The sequence below is a fragment of the Equus asinus genome, chromosome 7 (genome assembly GCF_041296235.1).
Source record: "Equus asinus isolate D_3611 breed Donkey chromosome 7, EquAss-T2T_v2, whole genome shotgun sequence".
NCBI lineage: Eukaryota > Metazoa > Chordata > Mammalia > Perissodactyla > Equidae > Equus > Equus asinus.
In genome coordinates this window covers 22,677,502-22,705,028 of record NC_091796.1, presented here as the reverse complement: position 1 = coordinate 22,705,028, position 27,527 = coordinate 22,677,502, and the positions used below count along the sequence as shown (strand labels likewise).

General features: G+C 37.4%; 1 protein-coding gene across 2 annotated transcripts in view; it reads left to right on the top strand.

The window, feature by feature from the left end:
• The window catches only part of DCC (DCC netrin 1 receptor), a 1,085,205-nt gene that overhangs the window by 1,012,305 nt on the left and 45,373 nt on the right, over positions 1–27,527 (top strand). For both annotated transcript variants that reach the window (XM_070513040.1, XM_070513039.1), the window contains exons 23-25: positions 2,767–2,929; positions 10,909–11,135; positions 13,484–13,600. In XM_070513040.1, coding sequence (XP_070369141.1) covers positions 2,767–2,929; positions 10,909–11,135; positions 13,484–13,600 — 507 coding nt within the window. The remainder of the gene's footprint in view (positions 1–2,766; positions 2,930–10,908; positions 11,136–13,483; positions 13,601–27,527) is intronic.

Sequence of the window (27,527 nt, the reverse complement as noted above, 5' to 3'; positions counted from 1 at the left end):
GACAATATGTGTGTTAATTAAGCTTCTCTCAGGCATGAGTTACAGTGCTGTTGGCTGCAAGTTTAATGGTAATGAATCAACGTTATATTTAAATAAGGTGTCTTTAAACAGAAACTCACGTAAAGCAAGGTTATGCATTGATTGGTTGATGAAAATGTTGTGACCAGAGGCTCACAGGAAGCTAACGCTCTATTTCCTCTAGAAACAATCCTCAGTGTTCCCTAATTCAGAGTTTGCAATGACTTTCTAGAGCACAACTACTGCAAATAACAAGGATCAACTGCGTCTACGGGCTCCATTGCGCTTGACTTTCTTAACTGCCCTTCTGATGTCAGATATTCTGATTATTCAGCCTCTGAATTGAGACTGGGAAATTAATGAAAGACTTTGACCATCAAGTTTTAAACTGATGGGAACTTTTATGAGGAAGTCATAAAGGCCTGGAGTCAAAGATTTATAATGGGAGTTCTCATGAACCCTAACTCTGAGGCAAATGACATCAATATAATCTCACTAATGCTCAGCAAAACCTAGAGTCATTATTTTCTGACTGAAAGTACGATGTCTTCCTGGGTAGAAAGAAAGATATAAGAGTAGAAATTTGAAAAATTCTAGTTTACAAGGTTTTTAAAAATATTCAGAAGGTGTACTGCTATGTATGACTCAAACTAAGTTTGTCAAAAATGGTGAGCTATTAAATTTAACTCATACTAATAAAAATCCGTGAGGTCCTGAACTGTCTTTATTGTAAGCTCTCACATAAAAGGTTAATTTATTCTAATCAATTAATTTATTAAGCACAGAAAGGGCATATCAAGATACTACTGTGAAATGACTTTTTAAATTATAAGTAAAACTATGATACAAAAAGTTCTGACCTTTCATTACTTGCCTCATTTCTTTGTAGTAAATGTAAAAATTACTTCAAAGAAACCTTATTTCTTTCATTTATATCAGAACTTTTTAACAGAAAGTGTAATTTAAAGACTTTTGATGAGTTCCTCCTCTGTGATTCAAGTTATATCAGAAGCACTTATTATTTTTCCAATACTAGTGAATCAGCAATAATTTATTTAAATTTAGGTGACTATCTTCACAAAAGCAATGATTCTTCACTAACTGTCAAAAAAATAGTGTTTTGATATAGAGACAAGTATTGGGTTATTATGCTCATTTGTGAGAATTTAGTTTAGCTTTCACGTTGAGTGAAAATTTCTAAAAATGTTGTCCTTTGGAAGTCCACAGCAGAAGTGCCCCAAATGGCATGGTAGATTATTAATTTAGGCAACAATTTAATCAATGTTTCAGCAGTATAATGATATTTAAGCACTTTCTCTGTGTCACGCACTGAGATGGTTGCTTCGTATGTATTTTCTCTAGTTCTGACAGTAACTGTATATAAATATTCTTATTTCCATTTTACAGATAAAGGCATTGAGGTGAAAAAGACCTAAATGTTTTGCTCAAGGGGTATAGAAAGCTAATATAGATTGTTAAAGAAACACTCAAACTTATGTCTAGGAAAACATCCAAACTCATTGCTATCTGCTACTTTCTAAATTGTTATGAATAAAACTGTAAGCTAATATTCACTTTTAAAAAATTTTTACCTTGCAATGACAAACATAAAACATAAAAACAGAGTATTTCTAATTGATTGATCACTGAGGGTTTAAAGAAAGCGATTTAAAGGGTCATTAGCCATTCTTGTTTACATAATCAAATTATCAAAAATGTCTTCTTATTTTGTTCTTTTTGCCTAAATATTGTCTACCATGAGGTATTGTTGGAACACAGGAAAACATTCATATCAGGACTTTATGACACTTTCAAACCCAGTGGCTGCTTTTAAGTGGGATTCATAGACCCTTGACAGGTTGAAAATTAAATGTGCTTTATGAATAGTTTCTTGAAAGGAATGGAAGTAAATTGTGAGTGATTGGTGTCAAATAGTTTGTCTTTCACAGCATCAAATACGTAGTATTTTCTCATAAGCCCCAGCCTTCTCTGGTTCTTGTCATATTGGAATTCTTAGAGTACAAGGCAGCCTTCTTCCTCCCCTCCCTGCATCCTGCTCAACAGGACAGCTTAATTCTTTGTTTTTTTATTGAAATATAATTCAGATACCATAAATTTACCCTTTTAAAATTCACAATTCAGTGAGTTTTAGTATATTCACAAGGTTGTGCCACCCCCATCGCTATCTAATTCCAGAACATTTCATCACCCTAAAGGGAAACCCTGTACCCATTAGCACTCTTACCCATTCACTTCTCCCCTGTCCACTGGCAAACACTAATTTACTTTCTGTCTCTGTAGATTTGCTTATTCTTGATATTTCATATAAGTGGAATCCTACAATATGCCACCTTTTGTGTCTGGCTTCTTTCACTTAATGCAATGTTTTCAAGGTGCATGCATGTTGTAGGGTGGATCAGTACTTCATTCCTTTTTATGGCTGGAAAGTATTTCATTGTATGGATCTACCACATTTGTTTATCCATTCGTCAGTTGATGGCTTTTGGATCTTTTCCCACTTTTGGCTATTCTAAAAGATGCTTCTACGAATATTCCTGTATAAATTTTTATGTGGACATAGGTTTCATTTTTCTTGGGTAGATAATTTAGATATTTCCTCTCATTTTTCATTACTTTTTTCCCAGCTTCAGGAATGCCCAGAACAATAGGAACTCTTAGCAGAACTTGATGAACAATGGGCTGCCACATCTCCCTAAACCTGACCTCCATTTGCCTGTCTTTTCCCAGAGCCACCCATTGGCCAGATGCACCCCCCACATGGCAGCGTCACTCCTCAGAAGAACAGCAACCTGCTTGTGATCATTGTGGTCACCGTTGGTGTCATCACAGTGCTGGTGGTGGTGATCGTGGCTGTGATTTGCACCCGGCGCTCTTCAGCCCAGCAGAGAAAGTAGGTAACAGCTGGTTCCCAAGAGGAGAGAAGACACTGCTTGACGCGACTACCATCTTTTTGAGTTATATTTTTGACAACTCTCTTCCTGTGCTCTTTTATAATTCTCCACATTTTCCTTATCTCCTGACCTGGGCAAAATCTTGCTGTTGGTCCATTCCAGGCCCATGACTTAAGGGAGTGAGGGTTAGACTTGCAGATTAAATAGTAGAATCCACTTGGAGACTCACTTTGCATTTCTGTTTGATTTTACTTCTCGAAGTCAGATTCTTCCTTTCAAGTGAGGACAGGTGTTTCTTAAGTAGCATTTAGAGAATGAATTTTACCATGTCCCTACTTATGGACCTCTCCGCAATTATGTATAAAAGGTTGGAGATGTGTCTTCCTCAAAAAGTACTTATTTATCCCTTTTGGCAAGGAGGCTTGCAGGCATTTAATCAATCCTTGTTGTATGAATGTCTAAATACAGAATACCAAACTTGATGTAGTTATAATACTATGGAGTGCTTAGTTTGGAAGCAGTAGTTAGGCTGGAAGAGAGATTCCAGAAATTTAAAATGGCTCTGATTTCCTGGCTGTGGTTGATTTTTCAGAAATTAAGAATTTTGAGGGGTTTAAAACTATTTTCATCTTATGCAGCTCTAGGTTATAGCACACGTAGAGAGTGATACATCAAAGTACAAGGTTTAGAATGGAAAGGTGGTTTTAATTCTGCTCATCCACTTCCAGCAACACCCCATAACTGGCATATTAAACTTCGGTCAGCTAGCTGTGGGAATCAACAATATCTCCTGGTTATTCTTTGCCTCTTTGCCTCTCTAGCACTTTTCAAATTCAGCCTAATATATCTTTTTCAGCTGTACTCTCTCACTGGATTGACTATAATGGGTTCTTCTCTTGATTTTCTTTTTTGGCCTCAGGCATGGTGCTGGTTCTGTAAGCCTGGGGCATGGGTCCATAGGTGGCTGGTTTGACAACTATATACCACACACATTGCTAGAGAAAGATTCTCTAGCAAATAATTTTCCATCTTCCCTTATTAATACATCAGCCTTTCTCTCTCTTTTTAACAATCCTCTGACCCTATTTGTTGATCTCTAGTGTACCTTCCAGCATTTTGAAGTGATGTGCTTGGAAACAGGATACAGGAAGATGGACGTGCTGGAGAAAGTGACATAGGGATGTAGATGCAGTCTTTGTATTTAATTTATTTATGTGCAAGGCAAATTTTATATCTTCATGATATAAAATTCATGCATTCATGAGATTGGAATATCTTGAAACTGGTCATAACTGGTGTGCTGCTCCATTGTGCCCGAACCAGGAACCAGACAGAATGAGCTTAACAGAGCCAGTTTCATGTGTAAGCATCCTGGGAAGTCACAGTCACTCACAGATCTTCCAGAGTGCTGGGCACTTAGTAAGGCTCTGGGGAAAAAATAACTGTGATTGACTAAGGCGTTGGACAACTCCTGGTCCAGCATTCCCAGGAAACGGACCATATAAGCACAGAATGGTGGAACATCAGGAGAGCAGGTCTCTGAAGCAGAACTAAGAAAGATTCACATAAACATAAGTGAGGAGGACACCAACCCAAACGTGGCCTATTTCACCATAGTTTTAAAGACATGGATTAATTCACTAAACTAGATCTAATTAACTAAACCATCTGTAGTGGGGTATTTTGCTTTTTCCATTTTCATCGTGGTGAGAAGAATGTTGGAGGGTTATATAGACCTGATGAACTAGATTCATCACATTTTGTTTCTCCACAAAGAAAATGCTAGTCTTTCCAGTGAGCAAAAGTGGGATTTGATGCTATTTTGAGAAACTCTCAAATTGTCTTAAATCCCACCCTAAGCGCTTTGGTAAGAGCTTGAAGGTTTTATTTAGGACGAGTAGAGACTGAGCCCTGAGTATGACTTGTTTTTAAAACTAAGGAATGAATGAAAGAATAAATCCGTCCACGAATGACTAAAAATGCAAAGCAAGTGACTTTATAGCTCTCATGCTGCTGCCACTTTAGTTTTCCTCACCCAGCTCCCAAAGCGTCTTAATATTTATTTGGCATATTTTCACAATTTTGCTTCCTATATCCTATATCTTTCTTCAGTAATAGACCTATTGGCATTCATCTTGGTCTTTTTGTTTGTATATCTTAACAGATAAAAAGAAAATGTTCTCCTTCAATTTATTTCTGAGTTTTAATTTAGCTTGACTTGATTTCGTTGAGGACCCCTCCCCCCATACCGCCACTGTTGAACCTTTTAGAACAAATTAAGTAATGCAGATGAAAGCGAAATCAATTTCAATCTGAAACAGAAATAATGTCCTCTACAGGGCTCTCTGAAAAACAGGAGTTTAATTAATAAGACGAAGTAGAAAACACATTCATAAGCTTCTTCAATATCCTTTATCTGGGAGTGCTGGAGAATGTAAATTTTCTTTGCATTTTATTGAGGGACTTGAATGGCATTCAAATGAGTTTGAAACATATTTTTGTGTATTACACCATATATTTAATAATGAGGTAGGTTTTTGGATTCATTCACATTCTAGTTGGTAAGATTTGATTTTTATGACATAAAATAACTAACAGAAGTTAGAACGTAAGTTCTGGTTCTCATTCTACCCTCCTTTACTTAAACTACTTGTGTCACCTACAGGAAGACCTAATCCTTGAATGTCAGTTTCCTCAAATGAGAAATAGGATTAAACACTTTCTATTAGCCGCTTTTCCTTTAAAAAACTGGAATTCCCCATGGAATACTACTAAATTATAGAATCACATGGAAGCATTTAGCTTCAAATTAATATGAAATAAAAATAATTTTGCATTTCTTTTTAGTTAGTTATTAGTTTTAATTTTTTTACTACTTTAAAAAGACTCCTGTTATAGAGATTATAATCAAATATATATAGAAAAATTATGTTTTATGAAAGTTTAAATTGATGGGAGGTTTTATTCTGTGATTTTTGATAAAGAAATAACACTTTCCTGGCCAAAATATAGAACATGTATTATGATAAGTTAGAATGCATCTACAGATACTAAAGACAAAATATTTGACCTTGAGAATATCCTAGAAGTCTAGGTTATCCTGGAAACCCATGGTTATCACATTTCTAAGGCAGTTACCTGGATAGGTGATCAACAACCTGTCTGAATACGTTACATTTAAATATGTAAATAAAATTCAAGTTTATTTGATAGAGTCACTGGTTGACTAGGCCTCCTATTTGATTTGGATATACACAGCAAGTCTTAAGTATTAATACAACTCAGATCTTGACGAAAATAATTTTGAGTATTGAGTATCAAATGAAATCTACTATACTTTAACCACTATAGATCACTTTCACTCATTTTCAATTTTTTAACATTTTTAATCATTTTTCAGTACTCACCACACATGGATTTTAACTGGCAGCCACTTAGGACTTCAATGCATTTTAATTCCTACTCAGAAAATACAGGTTTATTTGCGTATCTAGAACACGTTTTCCCTGGGTTTTCCAGTATAAGTTTTGTTTTGTTTTGTTTTTAATAGTAGTGAGTAGAATAAAAATAATCAATATGAAGAATTAGGAGGTAGGAAACCTTTGGGAAAGATTTAGATGGAGGAAGTGGGGGAGGTATATATTCCCAATATAGTTTTTCCTGGTTAACTGGTAATCACTCTTCACACTCAATTCAGGCTTCCTTTCTTCCTGAAACCTTCCCTAACCTAAATGAGTTTAGTTAAGAAAAGTGGTCCATGGGCCGCCCCATGGCAAAGTGATTAAGTCCTTGTGCTCCGACTCAGTGGCCCAGAGTTTCACCAGTTCAGATCCCGGGCGCAGACCCAGCACTGCTCATCAGGCCATGCTGAGGCGGCATCCCACACAGCATGACCAGAGGCACTCACAACTAGAATATACAACCATGTACTGGGGGGCTTTGGGGAGAAGAAGGAAAAAAAGAATAATCAGAAAAGAACTTGGAGGGGCCATCCCCGCAGCTGAGTGGTTGGGTTTGCATGCTCCACTTCACTGGCCCAGGGTTTTGCCTGTTTGGATCCTGGGCGCAGACATGGCACCACTCGTCAGGCTATCCTGAGGCAGCGTTGCACATGCCACAACTAGAAAGACCCACAAATAAAATATACAACTATGTCCTGGGGGTATTTGGGGAGAACAAGCAGGAAAAAAAAAAAGAAGATTGACAACAGTTGTTAGCTCAGGTGCCAATCTTTAAAAAAAAAAAAAGAGAGAGAGAGAAGAACTTGGAAATGCTCCCAAGTCAATAAGGAAAAATTTTCATTTTTCAATTCAAGTAATTACTGTCTGCTTAGTATGTGATCTGCATCATGTAAAGTAACAAATCTGATCAAGGTTAACTTGTGAGCTAAAAATTTTTCGGCAATTCCCCACTGACTTACTGATGTTATTAAAAATGTTTCTGTTGGAGCCAAGGCCCCCTATGATTTGGTCCTCTCTACTGTTTCGTCTTAACTACGTGCCATGTCCCAGTGCCTGCTCCTTACTCCAATGATGCAGAAATTTCTAGAAGCCATGCCATTTTTCATTCATGTACTGAGCTCCCAATGTCTCACCTATCTTTGCATTTCTAATACTTAGCACATTACTTGACACATAGTCAACATTGCATATGTGTTCACTGAATAAACAAATGAATAAATATTGTAAAACAGTGGATGATGTTGGAGAAGTGAAGGAAACAGAATTTGCTCGAGTATCACTGAAGGAAACCAGTTGACACACAGGGAGCATCTGGCCAGCTCAGTAAAACAGATTGTGTTCCATTCAGGGTCAATGGTACAGAGATGAGGGAAATGATTTGGATATTCTGAGATTACACTGACCTAAGGGGTCAGGAAGTCCTCCTGATGGAGAGAGGCTTGAAGGGACTCTTAAAGAATAAGTAGTTTGTAAGCAAATAGGATGCTGAAGGCGTTCTGGGCAGAAGTAAGATTAGATAGATAGATAGATAGATGACAGATAAATGACAGATAGATAAAATAAAAGACAAAACATCAGTTCTTGATTACACCATGAAAGCTTTGCCAGTAGGAGAAAGAGACAGCAGAGAGCCTTGGAAGATTCCTTGCTTTGCCTTATTCGAGAATACAGGGGGTGAGAAGAGACATTCCTAGCCTACGACTATTTTTGGAATCTGACAGATTACGGGTAACTGTGAGGAAAGGAGCATGTGGGAGAGGGATAAACATGTGACGTATTCTATACCTAATAGAAAAATCAGTTGTAAAACAAAAACAAGCAAAACCAAATAATTCAATAAGACAGTTCCTCTTAAACTTTAGGTGCATCAGATTCCTCTGGAAGGTTAAGACACAGATTGCTGCCCCCCGCCACCAAGTTTCTGATTCATAATATCTGGGGTGGGTGCTGAGAATGCGCATTTCTGACAGGCTCCCAGGTGATGCTGATACTTTTGTCTGAGGACTACAGTTCAGGACCCATTGGCCTAGGTTCGTCTGCTGACAAATTTTGAAGATTCCAATGGAGAGACAGAGGAACTGGGGGCTGCAATGAGTAGCAGTCATTATGTCAGGGAACCAACAGATGGACAGAAGTCGAGGGTGACAACCGTTCCTACAGGTTTTAAGACAAATTCAGGTGATTTAGTTATGAGCAGATGTCAGTTTTATTACAAACCTTCTGCTCTGGGCTACCACCGGCAGAGGAGGCCTCTCCAAGGCAAAGATTTCTCTCTTGATAAGAGACATTATAGGAAACAAAAGTGGTTAGGTGGTCTTTCATAGAATATACACAAAAAGCAAATAAAGTCTGTTTAGAGATCTTTAGATTCTTGGCTGTCAGCTGGCTGGATGAGTAGCTTCTCAGAAGAGGTCTTGATTTGATCAAAATCCATCAGAAAAATGCTTTTGCATTTTATCAGGAATGATAATTTCTTCCCAGACGGAGGTTAGAAATCATAGCACACAAGAAAGTTCTGCCTCAATCAGATTTGAAATGTTTTTTTTAATGCAGTACACCTGGGGATGCTTGGAACTGAGGTCACAGGGACTGGTAAATGAATAAATGAATGAATAAGGCATGGATGTAAGCAAGGAGAAACCAGAATTCATAGTTTGTATCTAGTTCCAAAAATTATTTGTCAAATTTCCTTACCACAGGCTATTTAAATATTGAGTTATCATGAAAAGTCTGACTGTCTTGTCCTGGATTTGGGAACCGGTACTTCTCTGTATGCCGTCATGTACACACTGCGGTTAAAGTTATTTAGCATTTTGATTTGTTAGAAAGAAAGATAACAGGGTGAAATCTCCAAGTTTAAAAATGGCATTAAATTCTTCTAAGTCACCAGGAGTAGATCACATACAGAGCTATGAGTGAGTTGCACACTAGTTTCTAGTGAAGTGTAAGGAAACAAATTCAGGGAATGGATGGTTAGCAGAGAGTTATCTTAGACACAAGAAAAGGATCTAGAGGTTATTATAGACCATTGTCTAGAGTCACTGTGGAGCTGCCAGGAAATCAGCAAAATGCAGGTAGTTGTTGGGAAAATATTAGAGCAGAAAACACTGCATTATTTCTCTACTAAACTACTAGATAGATTGTAAGTCTGGGGTTCTTTGTCTCCTATGCTCCCCAGCATGCATCAAGAAAGAAAAAAAGAATGTTAAGGCAAATTCAACAAATCATACCACTAAAAACTTATTAATTGCCTAATATGTGCAAAGATTCTTAGTCAACAATTGGGAAAACAAGGTCACTCTCAGTGGCCTTGCACAGGTTGCAAAGTGTTTTCACTGAAAGTGGAAGTTTGCTTGAACCGTTTAGTGACCATGAAAACAACTATTCTCATAAACCATTCCTTGCAAGGGAGGAAAATGAGAAGAAGGTACTTCTTTGGGCTTCTGTCAAAGGTTAGATTTAACTGTCTGAATTCTGCCTTGTGAAGAGCCATTATTATTTTAAAAGAAGAAGCTACAAGTGGAGACTTAAAAATTATAAAACTATAGAGCAGAAGTTGAAAACTGTTTCTGAAAAGGGCCAAATAGTAAATATTTTAGACTTTGCAGGCCATATGGTCTGTGTTGCAACCATTTAACACTGTGGTACTGAAACGAAGGAGCTGGGCAGGATTCCAATAAAACTTTATTTACAAAAATAAGCAGTGGGTGAATTTGGCCTTCAGGCCATAGTATTCTGAACCCTGCTGTAGAGAATGGCTAACAGGAACATCATGCTACTTTACTTAGCATGCAGGGAACATATGAATCTCGCTAGCACCAAGAAGAGACTACGACCGAAAAATAAATTTATGATTGCTAAATTCTTGTTGAGGAAAATAGGCATTTGAAGCACTCTTCCAAAGTGTATTCTTCTCTTTTCAAAGAATGAGTGTTATTGTGTTTGAATCCAGATACTTAGAGACTCAAGGCAAAAGGGTTTTATTCTCCTAAGAATGTCCTCGTGTGGCCTTTTGTCTTCAAATAGCAAGCTTCCCAATTGCACATTAAATTATACAGCTGAGGTATAGACATTTTTCTAAGCCCCAATCTTTACTGCTGGCACAAGTTCTGGCTTTTTAATTTCTATTTGCCCTTTCGAAGCAACTCCTTCATTTATCTCCTAAACAGATGTTACAGTCAGGTACCGTATGCCTAGCTTCACAGATTGGCATATGGTTCCATCTAACCCATTGTCACCTTGTGTGAGAATTTGCAGCCGGGAAAGCTGGAGTAAGATGCTTTCTGGCAGGCAGCCGTGGCCCTGGGGATTCAGCCCCACATCTTCTATAATGTGGTGAATCTCCTGGGGAGAGGGGGAAGCAGCCAAGACAAGTCTGCCAATTCCTGGATTTCACAGGTTTCCTCCTGGGAGCGCTTTTGTTTCCTTCCCTGCTTCTAACTTGAATTGACTGAGAAAAAAGAGGAAGGGCCGTGGAAAAGAGGCACTTACATTTGCCTTCTAATTTTGTTCCATAGGAAACGGGCCACTCACAGTGTTGGCAAAAGGAAGGGCAGCCAGAAGGACCTCCGGCCCCCTGATCTTTGGATTCATCATGAAGAAATGGAAATGAAAAACATTGAGAAGCCAGCAGGCACTGACCCACCTGGAAGGGACTCCCCCATCCAGAGTTGCCAAGACCTCACACCAGTCAGTCACAGCCAGTCAGAAACCCAACTGGGGAGCAAAAGCACCTCTCATTCAGGTAACTCTTCTTTCTGGCATCAGGAAAAACATCCCTTTCTGAACCCCATAACAGAGTTCTCCACTCCCTCTTTCGTGGAGGTATCCATTCCACTAATTTGCAGGTGATTTTCCAATGGTTAAATAATCTGTTATAAATTTGGTCAGTTAACTAGGTTTACTTTCTATTCTATCATCCTTTCGCCTGCCTTTTATAATTGTAATGCTTCTTGAAACTAAGAGGTGGTGATCCAGCTGAGAAAGATTAAAATGTGAAGCCTAGATGAATTGACTGCTTTTTGTTAAATCTTGAACAAGGGTTCTGTCAAGGCAATAAAATTTGAAGCCATTTGTACATTTTTGAGCTCACTATGTCTGTGGATAATTGAAAGCTGATTTTAAATTTGATGTCAACTCCTTGCTTTGAAAAATCACGTCAGGGACACTTGAAGTATGAAAACATTGATTATTCTGTTACTTCGCCTTGATTACCATGGAAATCAGCTGTCATCCCCATGCAATCACATTATGTGATCACTAGTCTAGTTTGATGGAATCTATCTGAAGACTCTGTTGGTATACAAAGTATTCTAAAGAAAAGTAGCCTACCATTTAATGAATTGATGCAGAACAGCCCACGTCCGACAATCACTAAGAAATCTAGAAAGTGGTTGTAAGATATTTTACTTTCTGTGGGTCCCTACATTTTCAAAATGCTTATGAGAAGTTAATCAACCAAGTACTCTCATCAAAAAAAAATCTCTTGGTCTACTCATGATGTGTTTGTAGAATGAGTAGTTGTTGTTTTTTAAACTGAGTTAAAATATATTAGTTGTTTGAATATGCACCAGGTTAACTAGACTTTCTCAGCTTAGAATTGTTTAAACAAAAACTTCAATTACTGATTTCCAGTCATGAGGTACTGAGTATTCCTTTTCTAGACCTTAAATAATATCTCAAGCAGAGTCCCTAACTTTTCTGTCACTTTCAGTTATTAAACTATAGTCCAGTTCTATTAAAACTACAATCTGAAATTTAAATTAAAGATTATTTTTCCTTTATGGCCAGCTAGGCTTTTGGCTCTTAAGACTGGGGTCACAATTTGCTCTTTAAATCCTTCAGCACCTTGGAGTGAAATGGAGCAGTGGGGGTGGGACAGAAGGAGGGGCGCAGTCTGTTTCAGAAATACCTTTACCTACTCCTCCTGCTTATCCGCTCTTCCTGGTTACGTGGGACGTCAGGGAGGGGAGGTAAAGAGGAGAAGAGAGGACAAAGGCGAAGAGGGAGGGAGGGAAGAAAGGATGATTTGAAGTTCTTCTGCTTTTCTGGGCACATGGTGTCTCCTCATGTGGCATCCAAATTCTGGGTCCCTTATGAAACACAAGTGTGAATCCTTTATGAGATCCTATGAGATTCCTCCACTGGCCAATTCTGTGATACAGAATATCAAGTCACAGCGTAAAGCTCTCACACCAGGAACAGTTCTGCATGTCAGCCTCAAAGGCCCTCTGGTGGGACAGCTGTACTTATGTGAATTCCAGCCAGCAAAAAGACTCAAGCCTGACCAACTTTTCAAGTGCCCACTTGACCCAAAGGAAGCTGCTACATCTTTGCCAGGCCAAATGAGGAGAAAGAAAGCCTATAATCCACACTGGCCCTTTCTCAGCCTTGCTCTCTTCAATTACCCCTTCCTCAGTTTAATAGACACAAGGTAGACCAGCAAGTCTTCTGCCTGAACTATTCAGAACTTCAATTTTGTTTCTCTCAACATATATTTTTGTCTACTTTTCAAATATGCATATATGATTATTACTTATTTTTTAATGACTCTTTAGTATGACATTTTATAGAATCATAATACATTTACGTAAATATTCCTAATCTTATTTTTGAAGAATGCAGTTTATTTCCTTTGTTTTTAAAATGAGATTTAATGTCTGGGCCTTAAGTACTGGTTGCATAAATTGTGCTAAATTCGTACAATTGAATGTTATGGAGCTGTTAAAAATTGTATTACTGACAGAGAAAGATAATCTTGTTATTTCCTTAAGAAGTTTACAAAATAGTATGTATGATATAATGCCACTTTTGAAAAATGAATATATACCTTATCACTTTCACATATGCATACATGTACAAAAATGATAAACAACAAAATATAAATAATGGTTCTTTTTGGGTAATGAGGTTATGGTAAATTTTATTGATCTTTGTACAATGAGAGTCTATTGATTGGTTAACAAGAAAGTAGGTATTATTATTAAAACATCAATAAAATGAAAAAAGCACTGTAGTGCCTGGCTAGAAATGACGTGAATTGTTGTGTCATTGAAGAAGATGTGTCTCTCAGGAGTATCGTTTTTCTTTTAGGTCAAGACACTGAAGAAGCAGGGAGCTCCATGTCCACTCTGGAGAGGTCACTGGCTGCACGCCGAGCTACCCGTGCCAAGCTCATGATTCCTATGGACGCGCAATCCAACAGTCCTAGTGAGTAAAGATTGGTACTACAATAAAGAAACAAAGTGCTTTCTGTTTTCATCTTTTCTATATCAAACTATCAAATGATATTTAAAGTTTTCTCTGAACTTTCTGGGCAAATGTACATAATAAAGAATGACTATATCCATATCATATATAATTAGAACTCAGTGCTTTTACACTGTTATTGTTGTGTTTGTTGCATACAATCAAATGGTCTGTCTGTTGGCAAACAGATGGCTGCATATTTAAAGAATTGTAAAAAATATGAATTGATGGAGAAAGAGCCAAAATTTCTGTCGGTATTATCGATCTTATTCTAATGCTCATTGCTTCTTTTACTTTTTTAATAGGTCCAATTTTCAGATGTAAGTGATCTAGCACACTTGAATCAAGTGTTAACAGATATCCACTTACTACACCCTTCTTGTTGAAATTTTCTGTCATACTCCCGCATTCACTGAAGACATTAGCATCTGGGGATCACTTCCTTTCCAATTACCTCTGTGATCAATCCTGGTAATTTAATATCTATGCAGATAATCCATCCAATGCCCTAAAGTGTTAGTTCCTTTATGTTATCTGCACTGATATTGGCTTTTTCCCACCTCAGTTTGTCAATTCCATGTCATACACTAAACCAGTAATTGTAACCCCTACAAATTGTTAGTTTCTATCATACCATTTTCTATCACCTCGTTACTTTCCTGCTCACTTATTTTATTGCTCTCCTGCCAGCGATTCTTCAATTCCATTAAGACCTCCAGTCCATTAACTCTGCCGCCTTTCCACTGTGCCTCATCTGCCTCGTGTTCTCATTTCCCTCTGAACTCAGCTTAGAATCCATAGTCACTTATTATCTTCAGTCCCTTGCAAACACCCTCATCATCTTTTGTCCTCCTTCCGCATCATACTCACCTGGAAAAAATTCAGCCGTGGTTATATTAGCTCTTCTACCAACTCTTACCATGTATCCTAACAGCTGACTTTATCTGGAGAAAGCACCTTCTTGCTGGGCATTTACAACCACTAATTCAAGGTGAGTGGTCATCTATTAGGAAATGCCAATGTGTTTCTCTAGTCAATCATTGTCTCACTTTATAAGATGAATGTCTTATACCTAGTCTTACTTTTCAGATTCCCAATACATCTCTCCTTTCCCTACTCTCAGCTAATAATCTTTCTTCTTTTATGACTAAGAAAGGAAGCATTCAGAAATGGTATCCTTATCCTTCCATCAAATCTAGTTAATGTGTTTGTGCTCCTACCTAAAACCAGCTCTTTCCCTGTTGTCATCCCTCTTCACTTACTTAAAGACTCTTCTGTAATTATCCCTGCCCTTTGATGTGTCATCCGTTGTCTCTCCTTACTGATAATTGCAATAAGCATACAGGCATTCTGTCACAACCTCTATTTTAAAGCACTCTCACTTGATACCACTTCCCCTCCAACTAAAGCCTCATTCTTCCCCTTTCCTGAAAAACTTTAAAAACTGTCTATACTCAGTTTTTCCTCTTTTTAATCTTCCTTATTAGTTTTAATGAGATTTTCACCGTCCCTGTCTACTGAAATCATGGTTGCTAAGGTTATCAATAATCTCCAGATTGTCAAATCAAATGGTCAATTCTCAGGTGCTCAGCAAAATTTGACATTGCTTCTCACCTTTTTTCCTGAAACACTTTCTTCACTTGGCTTGTAGTATACTAAATGCTCCTGGTTTTCTTCCTATCCCACTGGCTGCTCCTTCTCAGTATCTTTTACTTATTCCTCTTCTTAATCCCGATCTCTAACAGTCAGAGAGTGACCCGGGGCTCAATTCTCAGGTTTTTCTCTTCCATCTACACTAGCTTCTTAGATGATGTCATCTAGTACCAATGGCCTTAATGCCATGTAAATACTGATGAATCCCAAATTGTATCTCCAGCTTAATCTGTTTCCAGAATCCATATCAACTTCTATATCAACTGTTGACTCGGCTTCTCCAAATGGAAATCTAGTAGTTGATTCAGCTATGTTCAAAATGGAAATCTTGCTTTTCCGTAATTCCCTTTCCTTCCCCCCAAATGTGATCTTCCTACTGTTTTCCCCCATTTCAATAAATGGTACCACTGGTGCTGGCTCCGTGGCCGAGTGGTTAAGTTCGCCTACTCTGCTTCAGCAGCCCGGGGTTTCGCTGATTCAGATCCTGGGTACAGACATGGCATCACTCATCAGGCCATGCTGAGGTGGCATCCCACATAGCACAACCAGAGGTACTCATAACTAGAATATACAACTACATACCAGGGGCTTTGGGGAGAAGAAGAAGAAAATAAATAAATAAATGGTACCATTGTTCATTCATTGACTCCTATTAAAAGCTCTAGTTTCATGCTTCTTTATTCTGACATCCTCACACCCCAAATTCAATCTTTCACCAAAGCCTGTAGTTCTTGTTTACAACACCTATCCCAAATCTGACCAATTCTTCCCATCTCCTCTGCTCTGCCTTTATCTACACCACCTCCATCTCTTACGGATTATAGACTATAGCTATAAGCTCGTAACTGGTCTCTTTTCTTTAACTCTTATCCCAACAGTAAGTTATCTACACAGCAGCCTTTCAGTATATGAATTTGGTCATGTTACTTCTGTTGACTTCCCATTACATGTAGAATAAAATACTGTGATTTTACCATGTCCTACAAGGCACCACATGATCCAACCCCCAGCCGTAACCCTCACTTCACCTCTTGCTACTACTCTCTATAATTGGTTTTAGCCTCACGGCCCTCTTCTCTGTTCTTTGGAGAATAATGCATGTTCCAACTCAGGGGCTCTTCACTTGCTGTTCTCTTTGCCTGGAATCTCTTTTCTTTAGATACTTACGTGGCTTTTCCCTCAGGTCTGTGTTGGACTGTCACCACCACAAACAGGTCTTCCCTGGCATTTGCCTAACATAGCCTCTTCAGTCGCTCTACCTTCTTCATTCTGCTTCATTTCTTTTTTTAAATTAATGTATATGACCACGCTGCTTGCATTTTTGTGTTTCTCTATTATTTGTTTCCCATATTTTAATATAATCTCTATGAGGACAGAGATTTTGTTTGTTTTGATCACTTTGTACCCTCAATACCCAAAACAAAGCCTGGCATGTGGCAAGAATCAATCGACACAATTTAGTCAAATGAATGAATTAATGATTGTTTCTTTCTACTTACAATATGCCATGTTTTCTCTATGCTCCAATACATCTTTCAGTTTTGCTATAGTAAATGCAAAAACTCATATCGAATTTATAACAAATGCCAACTGTTTAACCCATGGGGTAGATACTATTATTATTCCTGTTTTACTGATAAGAGAACTGAGGCCTGGAGAGTTTAAGTACCTAGCTTGCAGTTGCACAGCAAGTAGGTGGCAGAGCCAGAATTTGGACTCAGAAAATCTAGCTTCAGAGTTCTACACTCTTAATCATTATGCTCCCAGCTGCAATACTCTGTGAAGCTATTGTCCTTTTCCTGTCATTCTTTTCACTGCATAGAGAGACATTGTACACTTAGCTGCCTCTTTTTTTCCTCTCCTGCTACTTTCCTCTTGTAACTAAGTTCTATCTGTGCCAGTCTTGTTTAGCTTTCTTCTTAAAAATCATTGTGCTTCAGAATCTTTCTGTCCCCTATATAACTTCCTCATCCAATAAGTTCCCCTATCCCATTGATTTTTTCCCCACAATATCTGTGAATCCCTGGCCACCTTCTCATTCCCAAGAGTCATGTTTTTATTCTCTCCTTTATGACCTCACACCTGAACTGTCAAAGGATCTTCAAAATTAGTCTTCCTCTCTCTAGCATCTTTCAGACTCATACATCCTGCTTGCCAGGTTTCTTCTTAAAATAACTTAAACAAGGCATTCCACTCCATAAATTTCTCCAATGGCTCTCCATTGTCTGCCAAGAAAAAACAACTACAAACCCCTCAGCATATGGTATCTTAGTCTACACTTCTAGTTTCCTATTGCCATGTCCTTGTTTGTATACTGTAGACTTTTGCCAAGTCAGACTACTTGTCAGTCCAGAAATATACATTGCCCCTTATTTTTTCCCTCTGAACACTTCTTACCTTTTGGAATGACTCAATGTCTACCTCTATCTAAGAGTGTTGTATGCTTCTTTCAAATACTAGAGCAGATATTGATGCTGTCATAAATTCTTTCTTTTCTGAATATTCTATCCAGAAATGGTGGAATCTTTTCTCATGTTTGAATAGCATTTTCTTATACCACTTTCATGACATTAATTACACATAGTACTGCCTCAAATCCTTAGTTATTCAAGTCCAAATCTTCCTTTCTCTAACAGGTTGTGAATTACTTTCGGATAGGGAGGCAATGTATCTCATTCATCTTCACATTCGTACATTGTATGCTTGATACCTGACACAAAATCGGTGCTTGCTAAACATCTGTCAAATGACTGAACAAATAAGTAAAAGTATTATAAAAATGGCTTGTGTTTATAACACATCAGTGTTTTAGGGTTCTTTTTTAATCACTTATGTATAGAATATTTTCTAATAAAATTTTCTGATATATTAAGGGCAGTTAAAGTTGTTTTCATTAAACAGGAAAGGAAATAATGAGCTTAGAAAGAAAGAGAAATGAAACGAAATCTAACAAGTATTGAGAACTTCTGAATATTATTCACTTGCTAAATACATTGCTAATTAATATTTCATTGAATCCTCATAATATTATGATGTGGTGAGATTATCTTGATTTTACAGATGGGAAACAGAGACTCAGCTTACAAACTTATTCCAGGACACACCTGGGCTACCTCTGAACCTCTCTTGTATACTGGTTTTCCAAGAATAAAGATGCCTTGCATGCCTTATACTATTTATATCTTTTTTTGTTGTTTTTAAAGATTTTTTGACAGTAGTATCTCCAATTTACAAACATGAAAACTAAGGTTCTGAGAATCCGAACCCCAAACCCCTGCTTGGTCTATCCACTATATATATCTTTTGAAATAACTTTATCTCATTACATTTTTTGTTAGTTCCAAGCTCTCTATTGGTAAAACTCTATCTAACAAAAAGAAATTACTTCAACATATAGTCAAAGTTTATTTTAAAATAAATTCTTGACTATTCTGATAAATAAAGTAGGCTCTTTGCAACTGACATGATTGATAGGCCTTAAATAACTATGCTGAAAAAATTATAGATCTATATCTTGGCGGAATTAAGATTTCGTTCAGAATAGTAGATACATCTACTGACAGCCTCATTTGCAATTATTTAGATTATCAAGTCTTGGATCAAGTCTTGTATAAACCAAATTATAGCATTGTTCAGATTTCTAGTCACATGTATGAAGATGTTTGCTGTTCCACTTAAGAATCATTATTTTTGTGAGATTATTTTTCACCTCTTCCTTGACGTTCCTTACCATGCTCTATAAAATGTTAATTAGCAGATAAAATATAGACTATCTGAAGTGATTTTTAGTTCTTAAAATCCATGGGAAAAGGTATTTGATTTCATTGGAGTGCAAAATATGTTTGTCTAAGATTGTAATTCCTGGTGGAAAACATTGTGTGGCATATGCTACACCTAACCCTCGAACACACTTCGCAGCTCAGTAAGCTGATGCTCATGAGAAACTTCCCAGCTGAGAGCATAGACAGCATAAGAACGCAGATATTTTGATTCCCCATCCAGGGCTCTTTCCTGTAAAATGGTGGCAAAGAATGACTATTTTTACAATTGCCAAAGGATTATTTTAAATGTTTTTTCTTATTATAAATGAAATTAATTAGAAGAAATCAGAAGTATCAAGTACATCTTTCCTGAATTTTTCAAGGGTGTATAAGGTTGTAGCCTGGGTTTCCAGGAATCAGGCTCTGAGACAGAGATTGGAACACCGGAAATTTATTAGCAAATGCTTTCTGGAATAACACCTGTGAGGATAAAGGGCCCTGTATCAGGGCAAGGGAAAAGTTAAACTGGTGATGCAGTTTAGTGGAGGCCTCAGCTGACCCTACAGGTTGCTCTGGTGCTGGGATTGTCCTTCAGAGTTGTCCCAAATGAGGCAGGGACAGCGGGTAGGGGTGACCGTTAGGCTTCTGTACCTGTCTTCAGTAGTCTCTGATGCAGGTTGCCCCCAGAAAGTGGAATATAACCTTGGATGAGCAACTTTAGGCTGAGAGAAATTGCTGGAGAGATGTAGATGTTCTTACATTTCTAGCATTTTATTACTCGATGGAACATAACTATTTCATTGGCCTTGAAAAGATCCCCTTTCCATTTTCAACCTGTGTTTTCTTCTTGTGTAAAATGCTGGAGAAGAGGTGGGGAATTGGATCTAGGAAGGATATGGATGGAAGCAGATGACCTATAAGATCACATCAGTTATAAAATTTAGATAATTTAATGTATGAGAGTTTCTTGGGCAGAATCTTTTTGAATTTCTTTATTTTTTCAGTGTTTTCTTTCCCTGTAAATATTTGAGGACAAAGTTAATGTAAGGTCAGCCATTAAAGGAAAAAAGAAGTCTCAGAAAGGTAGCCTGAAGAGTCTAGTAAAACAACTTAGGTAGGGGGCTGGCCCAGCGGCATAGTGGTTAAGTTCATGCGCTCAGCTTTGGCGCCCCGGGATTCGTAGGTTCGGATCCCAGGCACAGACCTACACACCACTCATCAACTAATGCTGTGGCAGTTCCACATACAAAATAGAGGAAGATTGGCACAGATGTTAGCTCACGGACAATATTCCTCACCAAAAGAAAAAGAAAAAAGACTGAGGCAAAGGAAGGCATACAGTTTTGCTCTTGTGATAGTTTGAAGGCTGCTCATGGCTACTGGTTTTGGGGCTTTCTAGAACATTCACTGGCAGCCAACTCTTTTTCTCCCTGCTTTAGTCACTTGACTACAGAACTCAAACAATGAGTTGGGAAGCTACTGAGAAATGAAATAAGGCTACATGAGAAAAAGCAGTTTTTAAAAACTGGAGTTCTGTTGGCTCAAGGTACTATACTACCAGAAGTCTCTCTTGCACACAGATGGATACTGAGAGGGACTGGCCTGTGAGAGGATAATCCCAATCTCTCAAACATTTGACTCCAAGTCAGAATCCATCTTTGACTCTTGCATAAATGGTGTGAGAAGCCAGTATCCTAAGATGGGTCCCAGCTTAACAGCCTTCTAGAACTGAGTGTTCATTCCATCACCCTGCAGCCCTTGTGTATGCTCACACCTGACGAAGAATGTTGTCTTAGGAGTAATGAGTGCAAACAACTCTTCTCGTACCATAAACATCAATGCATACGAATTTTCAGCTATTCAGAACTGTGAGAGCACTGGCAAGGAGCAGAAATTTCAAGCTCTCTTAAATTTGCCATAGAAATAATATCATTACCCCATGTGTGATTCTAAATAATAATTTGATTACAAAATTATTAAAATCAGGTTTTATTCTTTGAGTCTTGAATGACATGCTTCATTCCTCCTCTTACTGTGAATTTCTGTGGGAGGTAGTATTTTTTATGCACATCTATAGCTCCCACAGTGCCCTTTGAAAGGCTTGATATAAGAGTGGGCTTAAAAACAGTTGTTAATGAATGAGAGTTGAAAATAAGGAGGTTGTTTATTGATGGCTCTATAAGCAAATGACTTTTTAAATGCAATTAATGATTAGTAATTCTACTGGATTATCAAAATCAGTATGATTGTGCAGACACGGTCAAGATATGGCTTTTAGGCTCAAAAAGGTGCCTGTGTGCAGTGTAGAATCATGTTTTTAGGAAAGATTTTACAAGGCAAAAAATGGCTTGCTTATCAGAGACATGGGAATATTCGAGAAGGGATCTGACAGAGTTGGTGAAAGTAAAGAATTTGGGATGATGGAATGCAAAAGGAACACAAACATAGCTTTTAGAAAGGTTTTCTAGAGCAAGATGAAAAGTAAAGATCCTTTACTTTTTAAGATTTATGTCGCCTAATTATTCTTTAATTTCTAACGTCTGAGAGATTTCTACAACAAAATGCACTGTCTTTGATTTTAGGACCTTTCTCATCTGAGTCAAGGTCTTTGGGGAGTACTGGGGTAATTTGTAAAAGATTAAGATAGATGTGCTCACAGCATCTTGGGAAAGTCACTAATCTGCAGAAAAGGAAGGACTGTCATGCCTCGAGCTCATCTCAAAAGAATCCTTTGGACTTAGATCAGAATCTACCTTTCCTGCAGTCTCATCATCTGATACTTATGGTGCCAAAATGTATACCCAGATGTTTACAGCTATTTCAGATTTCTGGACTTCACAGCCATAGCTCATTTGAGGAGATCTCGATTGAGAAGGGCCAGGGAGCGAAGACTGTAGGAGGCTGTGAGGGGTCTTACAGTTTCCTGCTCACAGTGTACTCCATTTGATCTTAGTACATTTTCATAGCCACCCTTGGCAGGCACTGGTCCAGTCACCTCCACATCATATCTCATCTTGTGAAATGTGTATAAAGCACAGGAAACATAGGCCAGTTAGACTTAGATAAACTAAAGGCTTTCCCTTAGCTCATAAATGACAGAACCAGAATTTGAACCCAGACTTTTTTTTTTTTTTTTTGCTGAGGGAGAGTCACCCTGAGCTAACCTCTGTGCCAATCTTCCTCTGTTTTGTACGTGGATCACCACCACAGCATGGCTACTGATGAGTGGTGTAGGTCTGCATCCGGGAACTGAACCCAGGTCACCAAAGTGGAGCACACTGAACTAACCATTAGGCTGCAGCACCAGCCCAGGATGCAGATTTTTTTTTTAAAGATTTTAGTTTTTCCTTTTTCTCCCCAAAGCCCCCCGGTACATAGTTGTATAGTCTTCGTTGTGGGTCCTTCTAGTTGTGGCACATGGGACGCTGCCTCAACGTGGTTTGATGAGCAGTGCCATGTCCACACCCAGGATTCGAACCAACGAAATGCTGGGCCGCCTGCAGCAGAGCACGCGAACTTAACCACTCGGCCACGGGGCCAGCCCCCAGATTTTTTTTTATTATCATAATTCCAGTTCTTTTCATTCCCCACAGGGAGGACTTTTCCCTCTCATCTCAAAAATCTTACAGTGTCCTAATTCCCTTAGGTTCAAATTTGAGTTAAAAACAACAATTTAATTGCCTCTATCTTAATCTATTGCACTCCTTTTTTGAATGTAAGACAGGATGTTTTTGGTTTTTTAATGGAACTAATTATATTTTAATGACAATAATTTTAAATATCTTGGTGAAAAATTTGGCTTATCTTTTAAGTGGTCATAATTTTTCTTTTTTTTTTTTTTTGAGGAAGATTAGCCCTGACCTAACATCTGCTGCCAATCCCCTTCTTTTTTCTAAGGAAGAGTGGCCCTGAGCTAACATCTGTGCCCATCTTCTGCTATTTTATATATGGTGTGCTTGAAACAACATGGCTTGATGAGCAGTGCATAGGTCTGCACCCAGGATCCAAACTGGCAAACCCCAGGCTGCCAAAGTGGAGTGCACGAACTTAACCTCTACGCCACCAGGCTGGCTCCTAAGTGGTCATATTTTCAATTTTTATTTATTTTTAACAGCTTCATTGAGATATAATTGATACATACAAAATTGGACATATTTAATGTATACAATTTGATAAGTTTGGACATGTGCATACACCCATGAAAGGATCACCACAATCAAGGTATAGACATATAAGAAGGGTGTTTTAAACAATATTTCCTGTCAAATGGTATTCAGCTCAGTCTCGTAGGGGGATCTGTGAGCCCTGCAGATTAATAACAACAACCAGCATTCTTGAAGGGCTGACTCCTGACCCTCCACTATGCTGCACTTCTCTGTGGATGGTCTCTTCAATCCTCACAACTGCACCATAAAGTTGGTACTATCATTATCTCCACGTTATGATGAGAAAACTAAGACATAGGGCGCTTAAATAACCTGCTCAAATTAATGTATAGTTGTCTATTACCCCCAAAATGTAGCAGCGTAAAACAGTCATTTATTTTCTCAATAGCTTCTGAGGCTCAGGAATAGAGGCATAACTTGAGTAGGTAGTTCTGACTGACTCAGGGTCTCAAACTGTCTCATGAGGTTTCTCACAGTCTCTTGGACTGCAGCCCTAAGTTTCCTACAAGGACCTCACCACTGGATGCCAGCATGTCCTCAAGACATGACTCCTGGCTTCCATCAGAGTGAGTGATCCAAGAGAGAGAGCGCGCCATCTTTTTTTTAACTAAGTTTAGAAGTGACATACCATCACTTCTGCTGTGTTCTGTTGGTCACCAGGTCAACCCTGGCAAAATGTGTCAGGGAACTCCACAAGGATGTGACTGTCATGTGGTGGACATCAATGGGAGGCATCTTAGATACTAGGTACACTTAGATACACTTATTCACTACCAGGTGGCAGAACTCCATAATGAACCCAGGCAGTTTGACCTCAGTGCCTGAGCTCTTTGCCACTATGATGAGAATAACTACAGAACACATATTTATGAGTGTTCATCCTTTTCCTAAAGGGGACTTTGGTAGAGTTCCTGGATAGTGATGGATGCCATTCAGTAATAATTGCTTGCCAAAGGATACCTGAAAATGTGAAAGAGATAAGAATATTTATCAAGGGCAATAGACAAATAATCCAGATTTTATGCAGGTCATTGTGGAGAAGAAATGGCAAGGAAAGGCAGTGTGAGAAATCATTTCACTTAAACTCTTTTCCAAATATTATCTTTATTCTTAAATTTTTCCACCTCTCCTTCTCAACAAATCTCTCAGTTCTTTCAAGTATCGTGTTGAGAAATATCTACGGAGGGCTTTATTTCTTAAAATTGTATCTTTAAAAAAAAACTCTCTGCTTTAGGTTTCCTATAGCTCACATTTAGTGCTAACATTTTTAAGAATGTTATAAAAGTTTTCAAATATCAACATGCCCTGTTCAGGGAGCTAAGTAATTTGGTAAGGGAATTTCTACTTGAAAAATCTTTGTGCATCAGTGCGGGATATAAATTCAATTGTCAGCAATCTGTGTTAGAACAGATTTCTTGTCATATTTTGCCACAGAGCAGAGATTTATTGAAAATGCTTGATGATATCGCTCTCTGAGCTGCTTTCCATAAACAGAGCAGTGGAGTGAAAGCTTTGAATTGTAGTGTCCGTATGTGTGTGTGTGCGTGTGTGTGTGTGTGTGTGTGTGTGTTTGTGACTCCCAAAACTGACATCTAAGGAGAAAATACCAAAAGGCACTTCAGTGCATGGTGTTATATCCAACTTACTCAGAATGATTATTTTTGCAACAACTACCTTGTAAGTTGTTGTAGACTTCTGTGCCCTTTTAGAAATGAATCATGGATCAAAACACCTCAAAACCAAAGCGTGGAATACTGACTCTTCTATTTCATGTCAGGGACTAGAAGAATGGGAATTTTCAAAATACAGAAACATATAACAGATTTATTATTTTTTAAAGACCTTCTATTATTTGCAAAGCTTTTGTACTTAGATTAGTAGTCAAAAAGCAAAACACTTAGAAAGTAAAATTTCTTTCTTCGGTAACAAAAGCCTTGGAACTGGAATATAAATTTAGTCTCTTGGGTTCTCTCAGTTCTGTAATTTATAAATTTTGTGGCTTGCCAAAATATTTTATGTTTCTCCATTCAAATTTATTCAGCTTCGACCACGAGATATTTATGAAATTCTTTTTCTAAATGTATTATAAAATATTGGCTAAGTTCAAATAATAATAGTGATGAGGAAATATGCACAATTTGTGGAGTGGGTGCCTTCTATATCTAAGGGAGACTGTCATTGTCGCATTTATTTATGAGTAAAATTTGTCAACACAGGGAAGGATTTGCAATCTGGTGATCAACATAAATGACAGTACAATGATCCTGTTTGATCCATAAGATGGGTTAAATCATTAAATTGACTGCCGCAGAGACTGGGATTTTGAGTTTTCTGAATACAGACTATGTTATCATATGACTTTTATTTACAAATATATTCAGGTCTATTATTATTATTATTACTATGGTAACTATACACTCCAGGAGGCTAAATAATACATTAAACCACTTAAAAAGTCTCCAGTGGGTTAAAATGACAGATTTCTAAATATTGCTTCTAGAAACACCTTCCTATTAACTCACTTGAAAAAATGTGCAGTACCTCTTGTGCTGTACTGTGAGACACAAAGACTACACAATGACCACCTCTCTCTTTAGGGGATTTGTTATCGTTTTGGCTGGTGTCTGGCTTGAATCTCTGATTCTCTTTAAAAATTTCCTTGTCATTTTTTTCTTTTCTTTTTTCTGCGTCTGTTCATGTGTTTGTATATCCACAATTTACTTTTTATAAAATACCTTTATTGAGGCGTTGTGCTGTATACCACTTACTCAGAAATTTTCATTCAATTCTTCCCAAAAATAATTTGGAAAACCTGTATCACCTCACACCTTTGTAATTTGACATTTAAAGTAGTTTGTTATAAAAATCTGTGAAAGATGTAATTTTTCTGGTATACCGCTCTTCTAAATAACTCCAAAAGCATGAAAATACCATAGCAACTTGATATCCACCGTAATTCACTTACAAAATATGTGAAGAAGCTCTTCTTTAACAGAGAAAAAGTTACATCACTCATGTTTCTACTTGAACTAGTATCTATATTTCACTTTCCCCACAGAATAATATACAAATGTCATCTATTTATGTGAGTGTCTTTTATTGATCAGCTATTATTCCTTTGCAGCATTATCTTTTTATAAACTGAAAGTGTATGTTTGTATTATAAGCTTATGTAAACGTAAGTCTTTAGCTGCTATTTTTTTTCTTCTGAGTTGAGTTAACATTACAATTAGTATTTAACCTACTTAAAAGAATTAGTCCTCATTGTGAAACCAATCAATCAAAACCTTTTTTTCTGAAAAAGCCTGACTTCGTTTTTCAATTCAAATAAGCATGTTCTAAATACACTGAAAAATAAATTCTGGAATGCAATTTTAAAAACTAGTTTACTAGAAGTAGCCCTTTTTATTTAAAGTGTTATATATTTAATATAATTACTCTGCATTTTAAGTTAAAAAATATTTTTTAAATCTACATATTGTTTCTAACTGATTTATAATATAATTTGTATGTGTGATTATGAAGTTGCTTATGTCAGAGGAATGTGACAGAAAAAGAAAGGTTTTCTCTTGGCAAATGTGCATGCCTGTGCTTCTCAAACTCCAGTAATTAGTATTATAGTATAACGAAAAATAATGTATATAACAGAAATAGCTCCCTTAGTTTCATAGACGGGAATATACTGCTGAAATTGATCATCCCAGTGGCTGGTTTAAATTTTATTTTTTGTTAATATGAAGTAGGGAATACTAAACAGCTTGTAAGATGATATAAGATGAAGATTGACTACAATTAGAGTAAATATTTTGTAATATGATATAATTGAATAGATATTGAATAATGGAATTGACAGTGTTCACTAAACCTAGAAAATATGGTGTGAGATATTTATCTGTGTGTTTAAGCCAGCATAACTAAAAAATGTTTGACATTCTCAGAAAATATCCAGTTACATTTAAATTTATGTGTCACTAAGTTGCACTGTTTTGGCTGTTTAAAGGTATTTTCTTTCTATTTATATATAAATCCTTATCATGATTATTGAGAATATACCTTACTTTTCTCTCTCCATACTACATCTCAAAAGCATTACATTCTTTCACAAAATTAACAGAAAATTCCCATTTTCTCAGCCCACTCTACACAATATATTTGATTTCTGAACAACCTAACATTCTTAATGTTGTTCTTACTTAAGGAGAAAGAATATGACAAAAACAAAACAAAACCCAGGAAGCCTTAAGGTGGCTTCAGGGTGGATTGTTTCTTTCTTTGAAACCATAGAAAGTTTAAACCTCAGGGTAAGGC